Source organism: Rhizophagus irregularis, chromosome 13 (genome assembly GCF_026210795.1).
Source record: "Rhizophagus irregularis chromosome 13, complete sequence".
NCBI classification, from domain to species: domain Eukaryota; kingdom Fungi; phylum Glomeromycota; class Glomeromycetes; order Glomerales; family Glomeraceae; genus Rhizophagus; species Rhizophagus irregularis.
The window spans coordinates 246909-270908 of record NC_089441.1 but is presented as its reverse complement, the minus strand read 5'-3'; the positions used below and the strand labels follow the sequence as shown (position 1 = coordinate 270908).

Genomic DNA, 24000 nt, shown 5'->3' with positions numbered 1-24000 from the left:
TTTTTAAAAAAAAAAATAATAATTTTGTAAAATATTAATATAATATTAACTAATTTTTTAAAATTACATGTTTATATTGATTTTAAAAAAAAATTTTGTGTAATAATAAAGTTAGTAACTAATTACAAAAAACTAAAGCTGTTATTAATAAAAAATCTTTTGGGACTTCACCTATATATAAGAATTTTTTTGGGTTTCTACTTGGTCTTGATAATAACTTGGGAGATAATTAAATAATCAATAATGATCTATAAATAGAAATAAAAAGGTTATCTTATGATCACTCAGATAAATGAGTTATTGAATTACTAGGCTGATATCAGAACGCTCATCCACGCTTACTCAGGCATATATACCAGATTTCATCTAGACTCACAAAGAATCCCGACAAATAAATATATTTGGAAAACCTTAGACATATATATACGTGAGCAGACCCATGAACTAAATCGTAAAAAAGCCTTCATTGCAATTAAAGCTTGATTGAACACAATAACTCACCTAATATCAGTAAATTTCTGTTAATATTGTTAAGAATAAGGTGGGTGGTATTAACAGGATTCTACAAGAATAACTAATAATTACATTCTGAACATTATAAAAATGCTTATAAAGGTTCAAAACTACTCCTATTTATAAAAATTTATGAGTCATAATTATTAATATTTATAATAATATGAATAATTACAAATACTAATTTCCATCCTTTCAATAAAATAATAATGAGTCATAGTTATTAATATTTACAATAAGATGAATAATTACAAATCCTGATTACTAATTTTCCATTAACAGAATATTATTCATTATTTTACATTTGGTAAATTAAGTTACCAATTTTTACAATGAAGTAAGTTATTTATAATGAGTTATAATAATTAAATTGTATTATTTCATTTTCACTTGAACACTATGAAATTTGAATATATTTTAACACATTTTCTGTGCTACGATATTTCATATGCCCAAATTCAATTAATATGTGATATAACTTATATAATAATTTACGTAGAGTTTATAAAAATATATTTTTTGGTTAATTTTATAATTTGAATTTGTATAGTTCTAGCCCAAATTACGAAATTCTAAATCATGAGGTTTCAGATAAACAATTTAAAGTATCTTTTACAAACTTTTTGTTATAGATCTAAATCTGGTCAGAATTATAAACTTACTATCAATCACTGTTACTCATGCAATAAACATTTTATTTTAATTAAATTTGTGATCATTGAAATTGCTCTGCTACAAATTTAATAGTGCACAATCAATTAGAAATGATTAATTAATCAAAAATTGAACTTTAATCTTAAATCAATTCTGATATACAGGGGTAGGGTACACAGATGCATCGCCATCATAGTGGAGTAACGTTCATAGTTAGGACATTTATAATCCCATTTTAACAAACAGAATAATGATTGAAAACAAGAATCAAATACTATTTTGGAATTTTAACAATATATTAGTATTTTATAGTACTGTATTGTATGTATGAAGAATGACTTAAGCTGATATCACTTTTTTAATTTATTATGAAATATATAGTATAGGCAAAAATACGCAGATTAATTTATGAAAAATTCAATAGCTCATTTCTAAAAATTTTTTCCTGGTTAACATATAAGTTACGGGGTAAGATGAAAAATCTTAGACATTATATGATCTTTGAGACGCTCAGGATGAACGAGAAAATTGAAATGGACACATTATAAAATTTTGACTATCTGATCAAATTACTTATTTTATTTTTTCTAAAATAAGTTATTTATTACTATTGCTTTAATACATTTTAGTACTATGAACTTACAATTTACTATGGAGTATATAGCTAAATATTGAAAAAAATATAAAAATTTTAAAAAAGATATCAATTTTATTGATTTATTATTATTTTATTATTAATCAAGCATAGTAATAATTTAAAAAAATAAATCACTGAAAATAAATGAATTAAAAATCTATAAAAAAAATAATAATTTCAAAGTAAGATATAATTAAATGTTATATGCCACTGCCAGAGATTTTTTGTATTGCAGTTTATTAAGCTTTAAAAATATTTAAGAAAAATAATAATTTAAGATATAATTAAATGCTGAAAATAATGAGTAAGGAAATAAGTATTAAAAATATTTTAAAAAATTAATAATAAGAAGTAAAAAAATTTTAAAGTAAGATAATCAAATGTAACATGATCTAAAAAAAAATTAAATCACTAAAATTAATAAGTGGTGAGAATTGTTTTATAGGTATATAATATAAGATTAGAAAAAAAAAGTTAAAAATAAGTAAATAATTATTCTAACTAATAGTATGATATTAATTAATTTATATATATATATTCTATTTAATCTTAATATATTTATAATTAGTTAATTTTTCACCAACAGATCTCCATATAATTTGACGAAATCCTACTACCACAATAACAAATCCTATTAACTTGTTAGGATTTGAATTAATTATCTTAATTCGTTTATCACATACTCCCATGGAATCTTTGTTTGCTTGTCCTTTTGCAATTACTTCTATGTATCTTCTTAGCTGCTTCATTCCTTTGTATAATATCTCATTTATAGTTGTTTGTTTATATTTATTAGCTTTTTTATCATAATATTTATATTGTCTTTTTAATAAAATCTCCTCCTCTTCTTTTTCAAGTATTTCATCTAATTCTTTTAATTCATTTGCATTAAAATCTTTTGTTTGTTTTCCATTAATATTGCTCACTAACCCAGTTAGTGGAATATATTTTAATTCTATACTGATATAGCTTTCTCCTAGAACAAAAACATCAAGGAAACCAAATCTACCATTTCCTTTACTCATTGCAGCATTCATTATTAAGCAAAGTTCAGGAACATGATATTTTGATGGCAAAAGAAGTTCTACAGTTACTTGGAGAACTGATTCATTTGCTGAAGTTAATGACATTCGTGACCTTGTTAATAATGTTTCTTTCAGAAGTTCAGTAAACCTGGTGATATTATCTGAAATAAGATCTTCATATGCCAAAGCAATATGAAGAATATCTTCAGCTATTTTTATATGATCATCATTTTGTTTTTGTTTCTTTTTAAGTTCTATTAATATTTGAATGCATAAGTTAGTAAATTGTATAAAAATAAAAAAATAATTGCAATTTAATAATGATAGTAGGTAAACTTACCAATAAATAAATTATCTATATCACTATCATTATTTCTTTTAGTGCTTTTATTAATTTCTTCTTGATTTACTTTAGAAGTTTCAGGATATTCATCTTGCTTTGTCATATAATTTTCATTTTGATTTTGTTTCTTTTTAAGTTCTAATAAATATTCTGTATCATTATTATTTCTTTTATTACAATTTACTTGAGAAGTTTCAGAAAGATCTTTGGTAAGTACTTTAATTGTATCTTTTGAATGTGATTTCTTTTTAGGAACTAAATTCTCTTTTTCATATTCTTTGATTACCCTTTGCCAATATGCTTGTAATTCCTTTTTATATTCTAAACGTTCTATATTAATCTATTAATAAAAAGAAAATATTGTTAGCAGTGTGTAAAATTTATTATTTAGTAGTAAAAGAAGGTACATAGTCAATTCCTCCTCCAGAATTAACAGACTTTTACCAACAACAAAGTTAGGGTGCCTGAATATTGAGCTTGGAGTGGTTACCAAGTGTCTCCAAACAGTAATTCTCAGAAGTCGAAGCACATGGTTGATAAACTCAGTAATCTTGTCATCTTTACATATAGCACATCCAAGACACATACTCAAACTCAGTTAGTAAACTGAAATCATCATTACATGTGGCTTTCCATTATGGCATATGTTCAAACTCAATCAACTAGTCATCTTGCATGTGGCTCGTCTTAAGAGTTACCCTATCTCTGCAAAATAAAAAAAAATACACACCCTTTTTTTTAATGTTTCAATAACTTGTTGATCTACAAAAATCTTTTCTGCTTCTCTTATATAATTACTAGCCCAAGCATTATCCAGATTATACCATTTGAGATCTGAAGTTAATGAATTCATAATAATATCATGGTGTAATTTCAAGAATCCACGATATGATTTATTGCTTTGTTTTTTTAAATAAGAGATGAGAGCTAAAAGCCAAAGAATTAGTTAGTAAAAAGCTAAAATTTACCATAAGTTGAAATATTGTTTAATAAACTTACTATCTTGACCAGGATATACACTCATATTGATTATATTTAATATATCTAAAAAAGTGAAATTGATAACAAATGGTTCAAAAGTAAAATAAATTTAGTATTTAATTTTAGTGTTCAATGATAATTTTCAGAAAATTTATAGAATTTAATTAACTTTAGAGGGTTTTTAAATAAATAAATAATGTTCTTGAATGTAATAATGATTCAGATTGATACATCAATGCAAATTATCATTTGTCAATCTGACACATTATTTATAATGATATAAGTTTACTAAATTAATATCCTATTATACAAATTATTATAATGCTATTAATCTAATTGTTATAAGTATGATATATTGTTGTATTCATACATGGATACAGTTAGCACATATTATGAATTACTTATGCATCATATATGTAATTTTAATGAATTATGAGTCATATGATTCAAAGTTTATCATTTATTATTAATCATATTTAATGTAAGCCATATTTGATGTTTAAAATATATTTTAATTATAATAACTCATTGCCTCTGCTTTGTAATTGTGAGTAATCTTTTTTAATTATAGTCATCCTTGGTAATCATTATTAGTAATACACATTATTTCTGTTATTGATGTGAAATATTATCAATAACATAAACTAGTTTTATAAGTCATAATTATATAACTTTACTAACTTAATATCCTATACAAATCATTATAATGCTATTAATCTAATTGTTATAAGTATTAAATCACAGTTATCTTTGGTAATCATTAGTAATCATTCTTATTCAAAGTTTCTTTTTAATTTTATTTGAAAAATATGAATCTTTTAAGAAACTTTGTGAATAAAAAAATTATGATCTGCAATGTCAACCACTGATAACTAAAAAGTCTTAACTTTATTCATGTTGTTTAGTTTAATATATTTCATGTTTTTTGAGCTTTTGTTTTCATGGTTTTAAACTTTCATAATTTTTTAAAATCACTTTTATATAAAAAGCTTCAGTAAAAAAAAAATAGCAAATTCTTTTTATTTATTCTTTTTTTTTTATAATTTGGAATATTTTTATTAAAAAAAAAATTATTTTAGGTACCATTATGATTTATTTTGTTTAGAAATAAGATGAGGATTGAGTGTGAAGAATTATGGTAGAGACTTTAAGGAAATGTTATAAGAACTTGCTAATATTTCTATTAGAATCCTTGGTTGTCTTGAATTATTGGACTTTGGAAATTTGAAATAAACTATGGAAGGGATGGTGAATAAAAGTATTTAAGGAACATTAAGTAAGACTTTACTAATGTTCCTTTTTTTTTCTTATAGGTCTCAGTTAGTAAAATCCCGTTCACTGGTTTAATTTCACGTGATTTATTTTATTTTTATTTTTATTTTTAATTTCCATGTGAACAAAGTCACGATACAAATTACAGGGACGAACTATACGTAAGCCTAAAGTAATTCTAAATTAAACCGTGAACCAAACTGCCAAATTTGACAGCGCCACCCTGGTGTCGAAAATAATCCCGTGGAGGGAAGTGCTAAGCACATCCCGCCCACCACGCACTAGAGTAAAAATGGCTACGGAAAGTAAAAAATAAACAAAGAAAGAAGAGCGAACAGAAGCTATAATAAAAAGGAAGTTCTAACATATTCAATCTCACGTATGTTCTTTCGTCCGTGGACACCACACGTAAATACTGTCAGGTGTGGAATGATGCATAATGTATAGGTCCGGAATTGTTTCTGTCATATTTCTATTCGTGGGCCGGAGTGGGTTTTAATTTCACGTGATGATCAACATTAACTACCAGTAGAACCGTAAAAGCTCGGGCACGTGACTGTGATGTGACGTCCGAGTTTTGATTGGCTTTTTATAACATTTAAATTAGATTTTTCACGATATTTTTTGTTTCCAATTTTTTTTAATAAAAACGAAGAACTTAATAAATTATAGTAAAGATAGTGTTTTTGTATTTAAAAACAACTTTATTCACGCTTTATTGAAGAAAATCTACACTTTTACACATATTTTACATATTTAATAATATTAAATGTAATAAAATTTTCTACATATAAGAAAAAAATATTCAAACATTAGTCAAATAATAAAACTTATTTAATATCAGAAATACTATCATTATAACATACATAAATGAATCAAGTAACTTTATATTATTGTCAGCAACTTTTTGTCCTACACCAGGATGAGAAATATCCGCTCCAACAATCATCGTCTAAAAAAAAAAGTTTGAAATTAAACTAAAATTAAAAAAATCTTGAAGAGTTTGTAAGTGCTTACAGGAACTTTTCCAATTGTCGAAAGTTCTTTTATAAGATTACAATTATGACCGCCTGATGAGTTGTACAATATTAAACATGTAAATACAGTATAACATAATATATTTACTTAGATGTAATACTTGTTAATTAATTTTTTGTAGCAAAAAGCTGAAAATTACAGTGAATCACAATAAATGGAATTAGATACTTTGATTATATAATGTTAATAACTTTTATATGGGAAGTTAAATGTATGATTCAACCAAAACAAACTATATTATTCTATTAAATAATAGAACATACATGTTGTTCGTGAATCAGAGTTTATAACTTTTATCCGTTAAAAAATGGATATCCGCGGATATTCGGATATCCGGATTGAACGGATACAGAATTCTGAATATTTTAGCGTCTGAACTTACCTGGTGAAATTATTAATTGTGGGGCGCAGCATTATATTTAGTTTAAGTGTAAAAAATTTTAAGTATTTTTTTTTACTGCGGTCCAATGGCCTTAAACTATCTCATCAAATGGGGTTAAGGGATTAAGGTGGTCCGTGTGATGTTAAACTAGTGATTTATTGGTTATGTTATTTTATATTTTCAGGAGTTGTATGAGGATCATTAATGGCGATGGACAGTAGTTGATCATTTTACTATTCTATATTTGGTTCGATATTTTATTTTAGAAACTATTATTTCGATTGATTTTTATTTAAAGATTCCATTTTAGGAAATTATTATTTTAATTGGTTCTTTAACGCTTAAATTAGACGTTTAGAATTTTCTTGGAATTAGATTCAGAATTTGAATATTTCAGTTTATTATTATCTTTAATTTTATTATGAAACTCGGTAATTGTTATAATTGTTATAATTTTTATCGAATTTAATAAAATTTATTTTTGTAGCTTGTGGTGGTAAACGTCTTTATGACGGTACAATATCCGGATTATCCCAATTCCCAACTGATTCTAAATAAACGGATAACACAAAAATTGGATATCCGGATGTACGGATACAAACTCTATCGTATATATATATATCTTATAACAATAATGGGATTTAATAATAAGATTATGTTGCATACCACTAAATCATTTTTCCATACTAAACTACTTCCTATTTGTTAATTCAAAGATAAGTATTTGCAGATGAAGCTAAATATAGTTGCAGCCAATAAACTTTTATATAGTGAAAAATAATTTTATAATAAATGGTATAATGTTTCAAGTTCATGTTGATTTGAATGAAGAAAAGGTAAAGGTAAAAGCAATACAAATTAAAAATGGAAAAATCTCCGGAATCTTTAAAAAAAGAATATGAAGTTTAATTTAATTCTAGTAATAAAGAATAATGTGCATAATACTGCATTATCAGATAAAATGAAATGGTACACTTTTTATGACAATACCGCCCCAATTCTTTTCCGCGGGTAACAACGATCGACTAGCACGACACGATGATCGCGATTTTCTGATTTGTATATATCACTGTGACGCGGCGCACACACCATCAAATTTCAGACGTAGTAGGTACACTATTGCAAAATATTTATGAAGATTAAGAAATTATATTATTCATTTGCTTTTAATAAATGATTCTTGATTGCATATTAAAGTCTTTATTATTTAATATTTAAAATTGGAGCTGCTTAAATTACAGTAGTAATTTGGGCCTCGGTCACCAGATTTAAACTTTTTCCTATTGGCTAACATTTCGTCTTTAACGCACTGATATTTTTTAGATAAATTATTATTTTGATATTTTGACGTATTATGTCATTTAGATTTTTATAGATAAAATACATGAATAAGCTTATAGAATTCATTTATTATTTTTTATATGAAACATGATCTTGGACGTCTGCATAATTGGAGTATGGTGGTTAAAATATCATTCCAGTTCAATAAATAATAGTTATGGGATAGGAAATTGAAATTGCTAAGCAGTTTGGATGATATTTTAACCACCATACCCAATAATTGTGTTATTATGCAGAAGTCCAAAATCATGTTCCATATAAAGGGTATAGTAAACAATAGATATTTTACCTATAAAAATTAATATGTGATCTAAATGACTATAATTTCATAACTTTTTCTATTTTTCTACAGCATATTAACAAATTTTCATAATTTTAGTGGTTATCAAACATGAAACATGATAGAATTTTTGATGTGTATAATGTGAACTCCTTTTTTACAATATTAAGTGCATAATTTTTTAACTTATTCTTCTTAAGTTTTGTTTACATTTAAGATTTAATTTTGCAAATTAAAAAAGAATTTCGTAATTGCTTATTTATTGCCAATCGGGTGCGACCGGATTAATTATGACGAGAATGCCGATCTTAGCCTGACCGGAAATTAATCACTCGCGTTTCATTTAAATTCTTATGTAATAAATTAGGTAAGTGTGTAAATGGCAAATTTTATAGCCGATCACTCATCACCCATTATTCTCTGTGATAATAGCTCCTTGCTCCTCTCCCATATTCCATATTATAACGGAAATTTTGGTATATGATCGACAATCGACAAATTTTTTATAACTTTTTCAATTAGAACTCGAAATGAATTAAATGAAATTTTTTTTAGAATTAATAATAATCTTTGCACAACAGCTTCACGAAAAAAAAAAATATGGGGTGATGTCGAATTTTTAAGCTATATAAAGAGCGTATCTTCAAAGAAAAAAAAATAAAATAAAATAAAAATAAAATCAAAAAATAACAATGGCAATTAATATATTACCGTTCGGATTTTCTGACATACCCTCTCTCTTAATACTTTTTATAATCGGTTATGTATCTCATTTTTATTATCGTTATTTCACTCGTATAAATCCTATACCAGGTCCTATCCCACTTCCAATTGTTGGTAACATTCATCAAAAAATTGGTTATAGTTTAGGTGAATGGTATAAATTATTGCATAAACAATATGGCGACATGTTTGAAGTAAATTATGCAGGACAACGAATAGTCGTATTATGTAGACCAGATCTACTTGAAAATATGAATACAACTTCAACAAAAACTAAATATCCTATTAGATTTAATAATACAGAAGGACTTGTTGAATATGGAGTTAGTGCAGTAGGAGTTGGCCATAATAATGTACCCAAATCTTGGAAATTTAATCGTCAATTTTTTACTCAGGCTATGTTAACACCAAGTTTTAATCATCAAGCTATAGAATGGACATATGAATTATGGAAAGAAATGGAAATTTATTGGAATAAAATTGGTGAAAATCAAGAATTGGATCTTGGAAAATGGATGCATAGATTTACAAATGAAATTATTTTTAATATTGCAACTGGAGTAAAAAATAATTCCGTTGCTGCTTTTTATTATACAGTTGTTGATCCTGAAAGTATTAAGACTTTAGATAAAACTGAACAAGCAAAAATGGAATATTCTGAAGAATTTGTTCAATCAATCGAAACTTATATGAGTGGTGTTGGTTATTTTTTTGTTCTTAATAAGTTTATACGTAATAATGTTCCATTTTTCCGAGAAAAAATAAAGATGTTATTAAAAAATAAGGAAACTCTTTTTAATAGAATAAGAAAAATTATTAAAGAAAGAAGATATGAAATTGAGAATACACCATTAGATCAACCTCTTCGTCATGATATATTAACGTCACATATAACCGCAAATACTCCACGTGATATAAATATTATTAAACATAGTGACGATGTAGATATGTCGAGACCAATGGTAGATAAAGAGATTTTTGGTAATATATTCGAGTCGATTATCGCAGGAACTGATACTGTAAGTAAATTAAAAATTTTAATCTTTTTTTTTTTTTAAAAAAAAAATAATATCCTATATAAACTCATTTCTTTTTAAATTATAGTCGGCGAGTGTGTTTTGCTTTGTCGTATATTTTCTCGAACATCATCCTGAAGTAAAAAAACGATTACGTCAAGAATTAGATGAAGTTTTTGGAAATGACTCAACAAAACCTATAACATTTAAAGAAATTGAAGAATTACATTATTGCGATGCAGTTATCAAAGAAGTAAATCGGCATAGTCCTGTAGCTTTTATGATCGGTCGCGTAAGTTCTGAAAGTGATAACGTTGGAGGATGTGAATGGCCAAAAGGATCTGTATTTCATATGTATTTTGGCTCAATAATGAAAAATAAAAATTATTGGACAGATCCTGAAAAATTCGATCCTGAAAGATTTTATAAAGTTGAAGAAAGTGATAAAGATAAATATTTACTTGAAAAGAAAAAACTTAAAAATACTTATTCTATGTTTGGAGGTGGAATTAGAATGTGTCCTGGAAGAAAATTGGCAATTATAGAATTAAAATGTTTAATAGCATGTATTTACAGAAGTTATGATGTTGATTTGGTGGATTATGACGCACCAATTAAATATGAATCTGGTTTTATTAACTCTTGTCGTGAATTAAAGGTTAAGATTAAACCAAGGTCATTCTAAATACTGATATATAGATGTATATATATTTATTTATTTATTTATCTATGTTTATTTACAATTATTTTTTTACTTGTATCTGCTGTTTCTTTTTGAACCTTATTAAAAGAATTTATACTTAAATTTTATTTTATACTTAAATTGTATTAAGAAATGGCAAAAATTAAGTATAATTTAGTTATAATTTAAGTTTACATTATTTATAATTTGAATATAATTTTTTATTTTCGGTATATTTTAAGTAAATCCCGACAGCCATAAGACCGATAAACACGATCAAATCAAAAACCTATTCACATGAACCTTTTTTTAATAATTATTAAATTTTAAATATAATTTAGGTGATACAGAAGGAAAATATTATTTACTGGTCAGCGAAAATGGTACACCTGAAATTCCTGATGGTCACGGAATCCTGATGGTCTAAAATCTTGACAATCAAAACCTTGACTGAAATTCTGTTAATTTTCAATGCTATTGTTTCTAATTTAGAAGATAATTTCAGTCTCGTACTATGACAAACATCCTTTTTTTCAAATAATATTGATTTTTTATAAAAATGATTTTTTTATTAAGCAAAAAAAAATTTGGTTCATTAATTAAATTTTAAAAAAATGATTTTTATTAAAAAACTGGAATTTTATTAATAAAAAAAAAACGAATTTTTTTATTTCGTAGCGGGCTTTCGTATTATCACAGTGTAGATCACTTTGCCGATCACTTTTTTTTCATTAAAAAAAAAAATAATAATTTAACGAAGTGATATGTAAAAAATAAATTGCAAAATCTAAATTAGACGTGTAATTTTGTATTATGTATTTATCTAACTCAAGTGTGCCGCATCTTTATTAAATTCGTGGTATCTTTACTATTTTAATTTGATAGCGCCACAAAGCAAAAATCAAACTCTTTTTAGACGCTTTACAAAATAATTTTTGTTAAAGTTTCTCATAAAATAGTTGTCCGGAGCGAATCGAAGGACAATATATGTCTACGCACTATGAAAAAAAATCGATCACGTAATTTCTCTGTCCGCCACGTGATCGTCACCCAATAAAATCGCAAATTTTAGTTTTTCGCTCCGGACTTACAACGGTTCCCGTTTCCTAGTAATATTATACTTTATGATTATTTTTATTTTTATTTATTGTCCGGAGCGTAACGAAGGCTAACAATTTTGGATTAACCCATGAAATTTTCCTTCTGTCCATCCGCTGACGTCACCTCACTAATTACCCCTGCTTTTGCCTTCTACTTATGATTTTCTTATTTTATTTGGTTACGTATTTTTTATGCAAACAATTTTTTTTTTAATAAAAAAAGATGCCGGGTAAATAAGCGCGACGGACTTTAACGGTTTCCGTTTCATTGTTCTTATTTAATGCAGCTACTTTTTATTATTTTTTAGAGGTTTACTTCCGTAACAGCCTATTGATAAAGTAACAAGTTAAATGTTTTGACCAAATATTTTATATTTTTACAGAATAAAAGAATTAGTTTTTCAATACAGGATTTTGGGGGTTTTCTTCTTTTTATAATAAGATAATCATGTATTTTTTCCTAAAAAAATTTCCTAATTCTCGGGAGTTTTACATAATCCTAAATTACCCCTGAGAATCACCCTTTTGGGATCAAAACTGTGGGTTGTACGTAAAAATTCAGTAAATAAAAATACAATTTTTTTAATTTTATATGCTTTAAATTATCAATAATTCAATCATATCAATGGTTATTATTATTTATAGTTTTCATGGTTTTTTTTTTAAAAAAAAAGTACTGCCAACATGCTGCCACTCCACTTATTAAAACATGTTTAATTTGAAAATAAAAGGCCATAGTTTTCATTCCAGAAAGGGTTATTTTCAGGGGTAAATTTAGGATTATGTAAAATTCCTAAAATTAGGAAATTTTTTTAGGAAAAATACATGATGATTATTATAATAAGCATTTTGAAGATTTTTTTTTCTTTTTATTATAAACTAACTATATATATATTTTCCTATTTCTTTTAGGATTATTTTGTAGGAGTCATTCTTAAAGAAAAGAATTCTATAATTTTTTATTATGTAAGAAATACTGTATAATTTAAATTTTGTTGATTGAAGTAAATCACTCATACACATATGCTAAATAAATTATTTTACATTCATTTAAAAGAAGAAAATCTATCCTATTTTTAGAATAAAAGACCGAAACATATTGAATCACTACATGTGATATATTAATGATTAAACTCAAAAATTGGAGATTAATAAATTGGACGAAATTATTCATCAACTAGTGATTTAATCATGTAATTTTTAATCATTAAATAGGTCTCATTTTCCCCCTTCAAATGAATGTGGAATCATGTCTCTAGCATACATGTATATTAATTGCCAATCCGCCACTCAACGATACAAAATTGATTAGTAGATCCGTCGCAAGTTCTTATATGAATGACGTCGATCGGCACATTTCAACTCTGATTTTGTCTTACATAAGTCATGCTTAATGTAACCATACTTTACCAATCAATAATGCAAAACGTGAATATGTCACAAAAAAAAATTTTTTTTCGTTTGCTATAAAATTTAAAGAGTTTACTTTGGAGGAAGTCACCATTCCAGCTCATATTTTAGGTAACTTTACACCAATTATTCGCGAATTTTGCAAATTTTACAAGGTTTTTTTGTACTATTATATAATATATGGTAAATTCTTGCTTAGATTAACAAAATAATGTTTTTAAAAAAAATAAAATAAAAAAATCTTTTTTTTTTTTGGCAATGTTTTAGTTTTACCAGTTTTATAAAATTATACCTTAGTAATGTAACACCTTTTTTTAATGTATTTTTAGGGCATTTATATTACAACAAAACGTTTTCAAACTTGTGCAAACACCATTCAGAAGCAATAGTATTTAATATAAAAATGTCCGACGAGATTAATTATAGATTGCCGATCATTTTGTATCGCTGAGTGGCGAATCGGCAATTAAATTATTTACAATTTTACTAAAAGAATTATATTTGATTCTTAAATTTAAATGAATGGTACATATTAAAGTCTTTCTGGTTTTAATTAAATTTTAGATACAAATATTACAAATTAATATTAATTATAATGTAAAGTTTGAGATATATTTGTTATGTATGATTTTAATTTACCAAGACATTTATATTAAAAAAATTATGTAGATTGCGTTACTACACATGAAAGTTAATCAATAATAAATAGATTTCCATAAAAATAGGTATGATCAAAGTTTAAAATAAAATTAATGTGTTTGCGAAATTTGGGGATATATTAGTATGTAGAATTTTCAATATAATGTCTCTTAATGTCCGACTTAACGATATGTGATAAAATCGAAAATGATTGGCATTTTACACTTTAGTACTGTTAATAAATATCCCTAAATCAAGAACGTCTCCTGAAGTAAATGATAGTTTAATGTTTAAAGAAATTATATTTATAGAAAACTCGGTAGATTGGCTAAGTGCGTAACGTAAGGTGCGTGAAAATTCGCATGATGTTACTCTCCTTAATAAGGCACGGGTAAGATGAAATTTTTTTATTACTCCTTTTATGTATCACGTGATCTGTATAACAACAAATATTAAAAAAAAACTTTTCTACTTGAGTGGTTCCATGCCTACTGAACAAACTTCCTAAACTCGTTTCATTTAGCAAAAGCGTTGAAATCGCACTGTAAAATTAAAAAATAAATGTATTATGACAATTCAAAAAAAAATATCTTTTTTTTTTCTTAATAAAATTATTTGTATTCCATACTTGTTAAATGGCTTTTATTAGTCACCCAAGTCTGCTAGTCCTGCTAATAATGATGTTCCATACTTAAGTTCTTTAAGAATATTTTTTTTAAAAAAAAGAAGAGTTTGTGGGGAAAGAATTTTGTGATCGCGCTACAAAGATTCTGTATGAGTCACGTGACTTGTGTAATAGCGAAAATTTCACTTTACATTACGTACCTTAAAATATGTGGCTTTACGTTAAAGCCGATCATATAGATATTCAGTACGGTACGATTTTGAAAACCTGTACGGTACTGTTCAAAAATTCCAAAAATTCCGTACCGTACCGTACTATATTAGAACAAGTACAGTACAGTTAATTTTTTTTAAATAACTACGGACATTAATGTCCAAATAACCACCATAATTAAATGGACATTGTTGTCCAATTAATCACCATAATAAATGGACATTGGTATCCAAATAACTACCATGGTTAAATGGACATTGGTGTACCATTAGGATATTGATGGTACATTTAGCATATTGATTATTTGGACACCAATGTCCAATGTCCATTTAACTATGATGGTTACAGTATTTGGGCATTAATGTCCGTAGTTATTTGGACATACCGTACTGTACTGTACTGGCTCTAATATTATATAAATAGTACGGTACGGTACGGAATTTTTAGAATTTTTTGGAAATTTGATCAACCGTACCGTACACGTTACTGTGCCACAGGAATTTTAAAAATTATACGCTTAAAAGTTAATAGGAAATTTTTATTTATTTATTCTTTTTTTTTTTATTTTAAAAAAAACTTCGAGATTTTAATTCAACTGGAATTTAGGTTTATCGGGATTTTGTGTTTAATTATCAGGATTTTGGTCGATGTAAATCAATCCATTTTTTAATAAAAATATTTTTTATAGGGTAAAAACATTATTTTCATTGATCACTTATTTTCTACAAAGTCTCAATTAATTAAACTTGTTAAGTTGATATATTATACATAATATTTCACAAGAAAAAAATTTTTGCGATATCTAAAATTGTTAAATGCGCGACATTTGAATGTTAATTGGTTGGATTTTACTAAGATTATAATTTGTATAATTAAAGAAAAAAAAAATTAAAATTTGGGACTACCATTTTTACCTTACAAATATACTGTATATATAAAATGTTTAAATAAAAATACTGGCCGCCGACCTCAAAATTTTAAATCCATGAAACGAGAACCAATTTTTTAACATCGTGTCGCCTGATATTTACGTTCACATTTTAAATTTACGATCGTAGGGGGAAGGAGAAGGAGCGTATTGATAAATTTCGATTGCCCTTCTTCAACCACGGGACTTGTTTTTGCTAAATACAAGTTTATGAAATTTGGCAAAAACCCTGCTGCACCCTCGGGAGTTAAAATTGACTTACAGAAACATTAAGCTTTTTTCCTAAAAAATGTCAAATAGTGACGCGCCTTTAACACTGGAAAAATTGGTTAGATAATGGGAAATTGGTTAGACGCAAGATTTGGGGTACAAAAAATTATTTTTGAAATTTGGTGACTAAAATACTGTCAAATATTTATTTAATTTGGCATGACGGGGTGTTTCATATGTTATGCAATTGATTCATAATATCACAAAAATGGTTTAGAACTTTAGATCATTAGAACAACCTACATCGATTTTCTATATTACTCAACGTTAATATTCAGTTCCTTTCAAGTCGGAAAAAAGAAATTCTGTTATTATAATATTTTAATTTATTATTTACACAAAAATAATTAAGTGCGTAAAATTCCTTTCAGACAAAAAAATTAATAATTGTGTAACGCAGTATAACGTCATTGTTTTTATTTCGAAACCACTTACATTTATATATCAATAGCTTAAAAGTAGGGAGATGGTAAGAAATGACGTCATCAATTTTTGAACCCCCCAGATCATACTCCATTTTAGGAAATATAAAAATTATAATTCTGGTCGGCATTAAGCCTTTCACTAATCCCCGAGAAAGGAAATGTGTAACGTCAGATTTGGGCTGACCCCTTCCCCCTTAGGAAATTACGTCATTTCTGGCCTTCCCTAAATAAACATAATAACTATATAAGTAAGGCAACGAGGTATTGAATTTTATTAGAAAATACTTTAATCAAAACATGAATGTGACAGAAGATCCAGAATATGATAACATTTGTACAAAATGTAATCAGAAAATAATGAACTATCCAAATAAACTTTGTAGAAAGCAATTTCTTCCTCCGCGAATTACTAGTACATATGAAATACAAAATAGTGGAACAAATAATTTTTTTAAATTGTTAAGTGGAAATTTAAAACTGGATGAATTTATTAAAGAGACTCAACTAAATTCAAAATATTGTGATGATTTTATTGAATGGATACCAAGTTCAAATTTAGAAAATATAAAACATTTAGCGAATGGAGGAAGTTCAAAAGTCTATTTTGGAATTTGGAATTTGTCTTCAAATATGTCTTTGGCTCCTGTGATTCCAAAACAAGTAACTTGTAAAGTTGTTTTAAAATCCATTAATGGATCTGATAATATCAGTGATCTTATTTTAAACGAGGTAAAAAAAAAAAATAATAATAATCGTTTCTTTGAAAAATTAATCTTTGTGATTTATTTTTGTGATTTATTAGCTTAAATTTCACCATGAATGCCGTGGTCCAAGAGTTATCCCATTTTATGGAATAACGAAATCACCTCATTCACTCGACGGAAATAAATACGCCATGATAATAAGACATGCAGAGTATGGAGATTTACGAAATTATATTTATAAATTTTTTCCAAAATTAACTTGGATCGACAGAGCAAAGATTCTTCTTGAACTTTCAAAAGCATTAAATTCTCTTCATCAAATGAACTTACTCCATAGAGATTTCCATTGTAAAAATATTTTAGTAGATGAAGGTGATAGAATTTTTGTAAGTGATTTTGGACTTTGTCAACTAATTGGCTCGGAAATAGGTAAATGATTAAAAAAATAACGATTTTTTTTTTACGATATTTTAAATATTACTAATAACCTTTCTATTTACCTTAAAAGATACAAATAACATTCAAGGAGTTTTACCTTATATCGCTCCTGAAGTTTTAAGACATGAACCATATACAAAGCGATCAGAAGTGTATAGTATAAGTATGATAATGTGGGAATTAACATCAAAAAAACCTCCATTTTCAAATTACCCTCATAATATAGAACTTGCATTTGCGGTTCTTGATGGACAGAGACCTGAAGATGTTAAAGGAACACCATATTTTTATGCTAATATTATGAAACAATGTTGGGATTCTGATCCATTAAAAAGGCCTGACGCTTCTTGTTTACCTGAAATATTCGAAAAAATGATAGAACAATTCAAAATGACTGATGATAATGTTTCATCAAATTCTACTTCTTGTTCATTATCATCTCGATCTAATTCCGTAAATAATGATAATATTGAATCAGGTGCCGTATATGAAGCACAAATATTTATGTGTATTACATTTAAGCAAAAATTTATGTTATAATCCTGATTTTTTTTTTAGGATATAAAACCAGAGCATATTCTCTTAGTTTAACATGTAAAACAAATGATGCGGACATAGAAATATCTCCTCTACCTCCTGTAGCAAACTTGAATGAAATTAGTATTCAAGCAGGTATACTATTGTAGTAATTTAAAACGTACTATGAATTAATAAATATTATACAGTATATATTGAATTTTGTCCCTTTTTTAGAGTATGAAACCAAAAAGCATGAGAATATTTCTGGATTTTCAACCAATTTTAATGGTATATAAATATTTTTATTAGAGTATGAAATGAATGAAACAAAGCACTTCGTTAATTAGAAGTTAAGATTGAAAGCTCCAAAATTGTAGAGGGTATTACTAAATCTCACCGCTGGTGATTCTCACCGCACCAGCATTAGCAAATATTAACGGGCAGAATTTCATGCCATTTTTAATTCTGCCCAAAATTCTACCCTAATTCTGGTAAGGTGACAATCACCAGCGGTGATATTTAGCAATACTCAATTATAGATACCAAAATTCCAAAATTTGAATTTTTATGAAGATATTCTTTTTTAAAAATATTGAATTCTGTCAGATATCTTAATTAAGCATAATTATTATTTCATTATTTTAGGTAATAAAGCATCTATTAATCATAAACGACCGTTCTACTATCTTAAAAAAATATTTGGTAAGTTAGACATTAATTGTCCTTTTCTTTCTAAACATCTATTCATTAAATTAATTTTGCATTTTTATATTTCATCTAACTATCAGGAAAACGTAAGTTATATCAATATCCTTAATAAGTTCATTCATCCGGATGACATTAAATTAACCAATAACTTTATAATTTTAATTGATTATTAGGACAAAAACGTAAGTTAAACTTAATATCATTTCTTTCAAACTAGTATTTCGGGCGAAACTAGTTTCACCTAACTGATCTACAAAACATTTCCAAATTTTGTTTCGGAAGTTTCGGCGAAGCTTGTTTCGGATTTGAAAATAGTTTCGCCCGAAACTATATTTCAAACCATCTAGTTGACAAATTTATCATTAACAATACTTTTTTATTTATTTATTTATAGGTATGTTTGTTCATGTAAAACATTTTTATTTTATTTTATTTATTTACAGAATACAGTCGGACCTCTATGTACCGATACTGTTGGTTTGGGGAAAATATATCGGTATATCAAATTATCGTTACAATCCGTTACATATACCGATTATACCGTCATCAGTGAATCATAATGCAGGCCAAAATCCAATTCTTGCCAGCATTATGCAAACTCAATATATTAAAATGTCATGTGATTTGGATGGAACCTTTATGTTAACTTCGGCCAAATTTAATTTATAGTGTTGGCCCGAATTAATACTAGTGTAACCTAAAGTATCAGTACATCTTACTATGTATTAATTATAAAGGGGCAAAGAAAAGTATCGGTACAACGGTACATGTTACAATTGTTACATCGTGAAACTATATATAATATCGGTTTCTTATTAATTGTGAAACGGGACATAGAAAATTTATCGGTACAGGCATACAGGTATATAGGATATCGGTACATAGAGGTCTGATTGTATATATTTATATATTTAATTATAATCAAATATGAAACTTTTGGAATACATATTATTTTACTATCTATTAAATTATTAAATTATAGATGATGGTAAGCCAGTTAATATATAAACATATCATCAAATAATTATAATCATAATATAATTTATTTTAAAATCAAAATAGAAGAAAAACGCAAGCATCCATTATATTTTCTAAAACGAATATTTAAATGTAAGTCAAACTATTAAATTAATTTTCAACATCCTCTTTCCTTTAATATAAGCAATTATCTAGAAAGTTATCAATATAACTTAATACCAATTTTAACATATAAATCTATATAAAAATTTTATTAACTTGAAACATTGTTTTTTTTATAGCTTTTATAGCCAAAAAGTTTAAGCGTGAGTTTTTTGCATTTTAACTTAACTATTTATGATAAATCATCCATTAATGATTCTTAATAACTTTGCTAATTTATTAGGTTCCGGTAAGTTAGATTATTAACTTTTCCATTAAATAAATTACTAAATAATCATTGGAATATATTTTTTGTATATCATGTCAATATTTCAATTGTAGATAATGCTAGTAAGTTTATCTATATTAATTATTTAATAATTAAATCTTATACTAACAGTTATTAAATAAATCACTTTGCTTACTAGTTCCTATTGGTAAAGTCAAATTTAACAATAACATTTTTTTCCTTAAAATAACAAAATTATTAAATGATAACAAAACTAATATTAAATCATTTAACCACTTAATATCTATTATATCTATTTATAAAGTAATGAGTAAGTTTATTTATGTTATAACTTAGTTATATAATGATTAAGTCATTTGCTGCTTATTATTCTTAATAAAAAATTATTAAATAACAACATGTCAAACTAATATATTTTTAAATTTAAAGATGGTAAATTTGCTTACATATTAAATTATACAACAATTAGACCATATCTGCTAATTATTATTGACAACTTTATAATTACTAGAAGTCGGTAAGTTATATCTTTCTTAAAATAGCAACAAATTTTTAAAATAAAACTGAATATTAATATTTACATCATAAATATTTTATATTACAAAGACTTTGGAGAAGGTAAGACTATATATATATATTATAATTTAGTTATGTAATAATTGTATTATTTGCTAACAACTTTTGGAATATAATTTTATATTTACACTTTAAAGTTGGTAAGTTCATTTATATATTTCCCTGTAAAAAATGTTAATCCGTGTTTTATATTTCCATGTTTTTCCCGTGAATGTATCATTTTCACGGAATTTTTACGAAAGCCACGAAGAAATAATGGAAATAATTGGATAAAAATTTTTATAGGGATATTTGTATAATAATTAAATCATTTATTAACCGTTATTAAATAACTTTATTAATTTACATTATTAGGTGAAAGTAAGTCAGATTTATTAACATTATTTTTTTTGGAAAATTATTAAATAATAACAAAATATTTAATATTCGAATATATATATTTTTATTTATATTTTAAAGTTAAATGTAAGTATATTAACATAATAATTAAATCGTTTGCAAAACAATTATTAAATAACATTATTAATTTACATTATTAGGCGAATGTAAGTAAATTGGATTTAATAACATTATTTTTTTGGAAAATTATTAAATAATAACAAAATATTTAATATTTGAATATATATTTATATTTGTATTTTAAAGTGATAAGTAAGTTTATATTTATTTATATTAATAACTTATATAATAATTGAATCATTTGCTAACTGTTATTAAATAACTTTATCAATTTACGTTATCAGACGAAAGTAAGTTATTAAAATTATTTTCTTAATGATAATAGCAAATTATCAAATAATAACAAAGTATTAATCTTTAACATTTGGATATCATATTTCTTATATTTATATTTAAAGCAAGTAAGTCTATTTTATTATAATCCAGTAATGACGGTTACAGCACGACTTCCCGACGGATGATTTCCCGACAGGACATTGGCACGAACACGTGATCAAACGGCCAGCGTTAGGCTGTCGAAAATGTCCTGTCGGGAAAAGGTCCGTGAGTGGTAATTATATATAACTAAATTATTTACTAACAATAATCAAATAATTTTGCTTAATTAATTAGATTATCGTAAGTTTTAGTTTATATCATTTTTTTTAGGATATTAATGACAAATTACTGTTGATAACTATATCAAAACTTTTCATTTTTTATATCTATAATTTAAAGAAAGTGAAGATAGTAAGTTAATTTACATTATCACATTATAAATTAATTATATCATCCGCTAACGATATTTAATAACTTTCGCTTATTGAATAACAAAACAATATTCAAATTTTAAAGTTGGACGTAAGTTTATTTCTATCATTACTTAATTGCATAATAATTATAATAATTAAATCTTTTATTTAATAACTTTATTAATTACTAATTAGGTTATCATGATAGTAAGTTAATAACAAATTATTGACTAATAGCAAAATATTAACCTTATTTTTATTGTTTAATAATTAAATAACTTTACTTATTAGAAATTGGTAAGTTCAAATGACGTCTTTTTCCTTAACTGAAGATAACAACAAATTATTAATGGGATATTTTTTATATTAAATTTAAAGAGGAAATCGAAGATAATTACAGTAAGTTTATTTATTATTAATAATATTACATTAATTATTTTATTAACAAATAATTTGTCAATAATAGATAAAATACAGAAAATTGGTACGAATTTAATAATTAATTTTTTCTTTGAAATAACTTTAAATAATTAATAATTTGTATTATAGAAGCAAAATCTCCAATACAACTAGTTCCTTTTGAAGGTACCTCCAAAGAAGACAACGTAGAAGGTACATATTTAATGTAATTGATTTTTTAATAAATATTTTAAGTATATTGACATCTATCTAAGTATTGTTAGATTCAAGATATAGTACACAAACCTACGAATTTTCTTTAGATGGTAAGTAATTTATGAATTAATATCTTAAATCATTTATTGATCTTTTTTTATTCTTTATTATAGATTTGAACAAAGCTTATAATGAATTAATTAATAATCGTTCAAGAATATTGGATAATTAATCAAATTCTATCAATTATATATAAATTTATGATGAGTTACAATATTTAGCAAATAATATTTATTTATTTATTATTAATTATAATAATTATTTATTGTAAAGAAAATCTATAGTTATAATGGTATTATGATGATTTAGATATGGAAATTTTAAATAGAGGTTGGAACCGACCAAAAAAACCTTAACCGATTAATAATCGACTAATCAGTTACCATAACCGAATAATAATCGGTTAATTAATCGGTTAATTAATCGGTTAATTTGTGATGAGGTTAACCGATTAATTAATCGGTTAATATATAAATTTTGCACCCTATATGGATAATATACATGTATTATTTCAAAAAGTTATATCAAATTTTAATGGGAAACGAGAACTGACTTTAATTCAAGGTTTACTTAAATGGGAAATTAACAATATTAATGATAGTGGAATTGAATTGCAAGTTTTTAGGAATGTTTTTATTCCGCCGCCCATTTGAATATTTTGCATAATATATATCACATGACATTTAGCTACGTCATAAATAACTTAAAATAAAAACAAATACTTATAAAAGCATTTAAATATGTTACAAAAAAATATATAATAAATGACCAGATAGAGATTCATTTTCAATAGGTCTATAATCAATATATTCTGAAAAAATGTCATTTGTTTCATTATCACCCATATTGTATAATTTTTTTTATAATAAATTAAAATTTCTCAAGTTTTAATAAAAAGTTTAAATGGGTTTATTTTTTTGACAAGTTTGTCAATACTGTATATTAAAAAAAACTTCTTATCGGAATTTCGGGATAAAAAATCATCTAATCTGAGAAAATGATCTGCATATTATTTTAACCGACTAAATTAGTCGGTTAATTAATCGGTTAATTTAGTCGGTTAATTAGTCGATTAACCGATTTTTTGATACTTTTAACCGATTAACCGCCTTAACCGATTAATTAATCGATTAACGTTAATCGGTTCCAACCTCTAATTTTAAAAAGCTTACCACGTATAAAATTATTTGGATTTGGAGTATAAAAACATTGTTAGTTACGAATTTTATAAAGACACTTTAGTAAATAATTTAATGTATATTATTGTCGTTATTTGAGACAAAAATTTCTTTTTTTACATATATATTATTAATACTTTAATAAA

The 24000-nt window shown here is 25.4% G+C and overlaps 4 protein-coding genes across 4 annotated transcripts; 3 read left to right on the top strand and 1 right to left on the bottom strand.

Moving 5' to 3' along the window:
- Positions 1 to 2343: 2343 nt before the first annotated feature.
- Positions 2344 to 4196, bottom strand: OCT59_004704 (uncharacterized protein; the record flags this gene model as incomplete). The annotated part of the gene is made up of 4 exons (XM_025328716.1): positions 2344 to 3083; positions 3170 to 3512; positions 3903 to 4099; positions 4172 to 4196. 4 exons carry the CDS (start codon positions 4194 to 4196, stop codon positions 2344 to 2346), a joined length of 1305 nt encoding a protein of 434 aa, XP_025165385.1.
- A 5940-nt stretch (positions 4197 to 10136) lies between these two features.
- On the top strand, positions 10137 to 10890 carry OCT59_004703 (uncharacterized protein; the record flags this gene model as incomplete). Its single annotated transcript, XM_025309682.2, has 2 exons — positions 10137 to 10208; positions 10294 to 10890. 2 exons carry the CDS (start codon positions 10137 to 10139, stop codon positions 10888 to 10890), a joined length of 669 nt encoding a protein of 222 aa, XP_025165384.2.
- Positions 10891 to 16794: 5904 nt separating this feature from the next.
- Positions 16795 to 18454, top strand: OCT59_004702 (uncharacterized protein; the record flags this gene model as incomplete). The annotated part of the gene is made up of 6 exons (XM_066137871.1): positions 16795 to 17226; positions 17300 to 17573; positions 17710 to 17802; positions 17866 to 18117; positions 18198 to 18311; positions 18393 to 18454. The coding sequence occupies 6 exons, from the start codon at positions 16795 to 16797 to the stop codon at positions 18452 to 18454; spliced, it is 1227 nt and encodes a 408-aa protein (XP_065997069.1).
- A 3748-nt stretch (positions 18455 to 22202) lies between these two features.
- Positions 22203 to 22848, top strand: OCT59_004701 (uncharacterized protein; the record flags this gene model as incomplete). The annotated part of the gene is made up of 6 exons (XM_066137870.1): positions 22203 to 22208; positions 22293 to 22298; positions 22380 to 22485; positions 22551 to 22613; positions 22685 to 22726; positions 22790 to 22848. 6 exons carry the CDS (start codon positions 22203 to 22205, stop codon positions 22846 to 22848), a joined length of 282 nt encoding a protein of 93 aa, XP_065997068.1.
- Positions 22849 to 24000: the final 1152 nt, after the last annotated feature.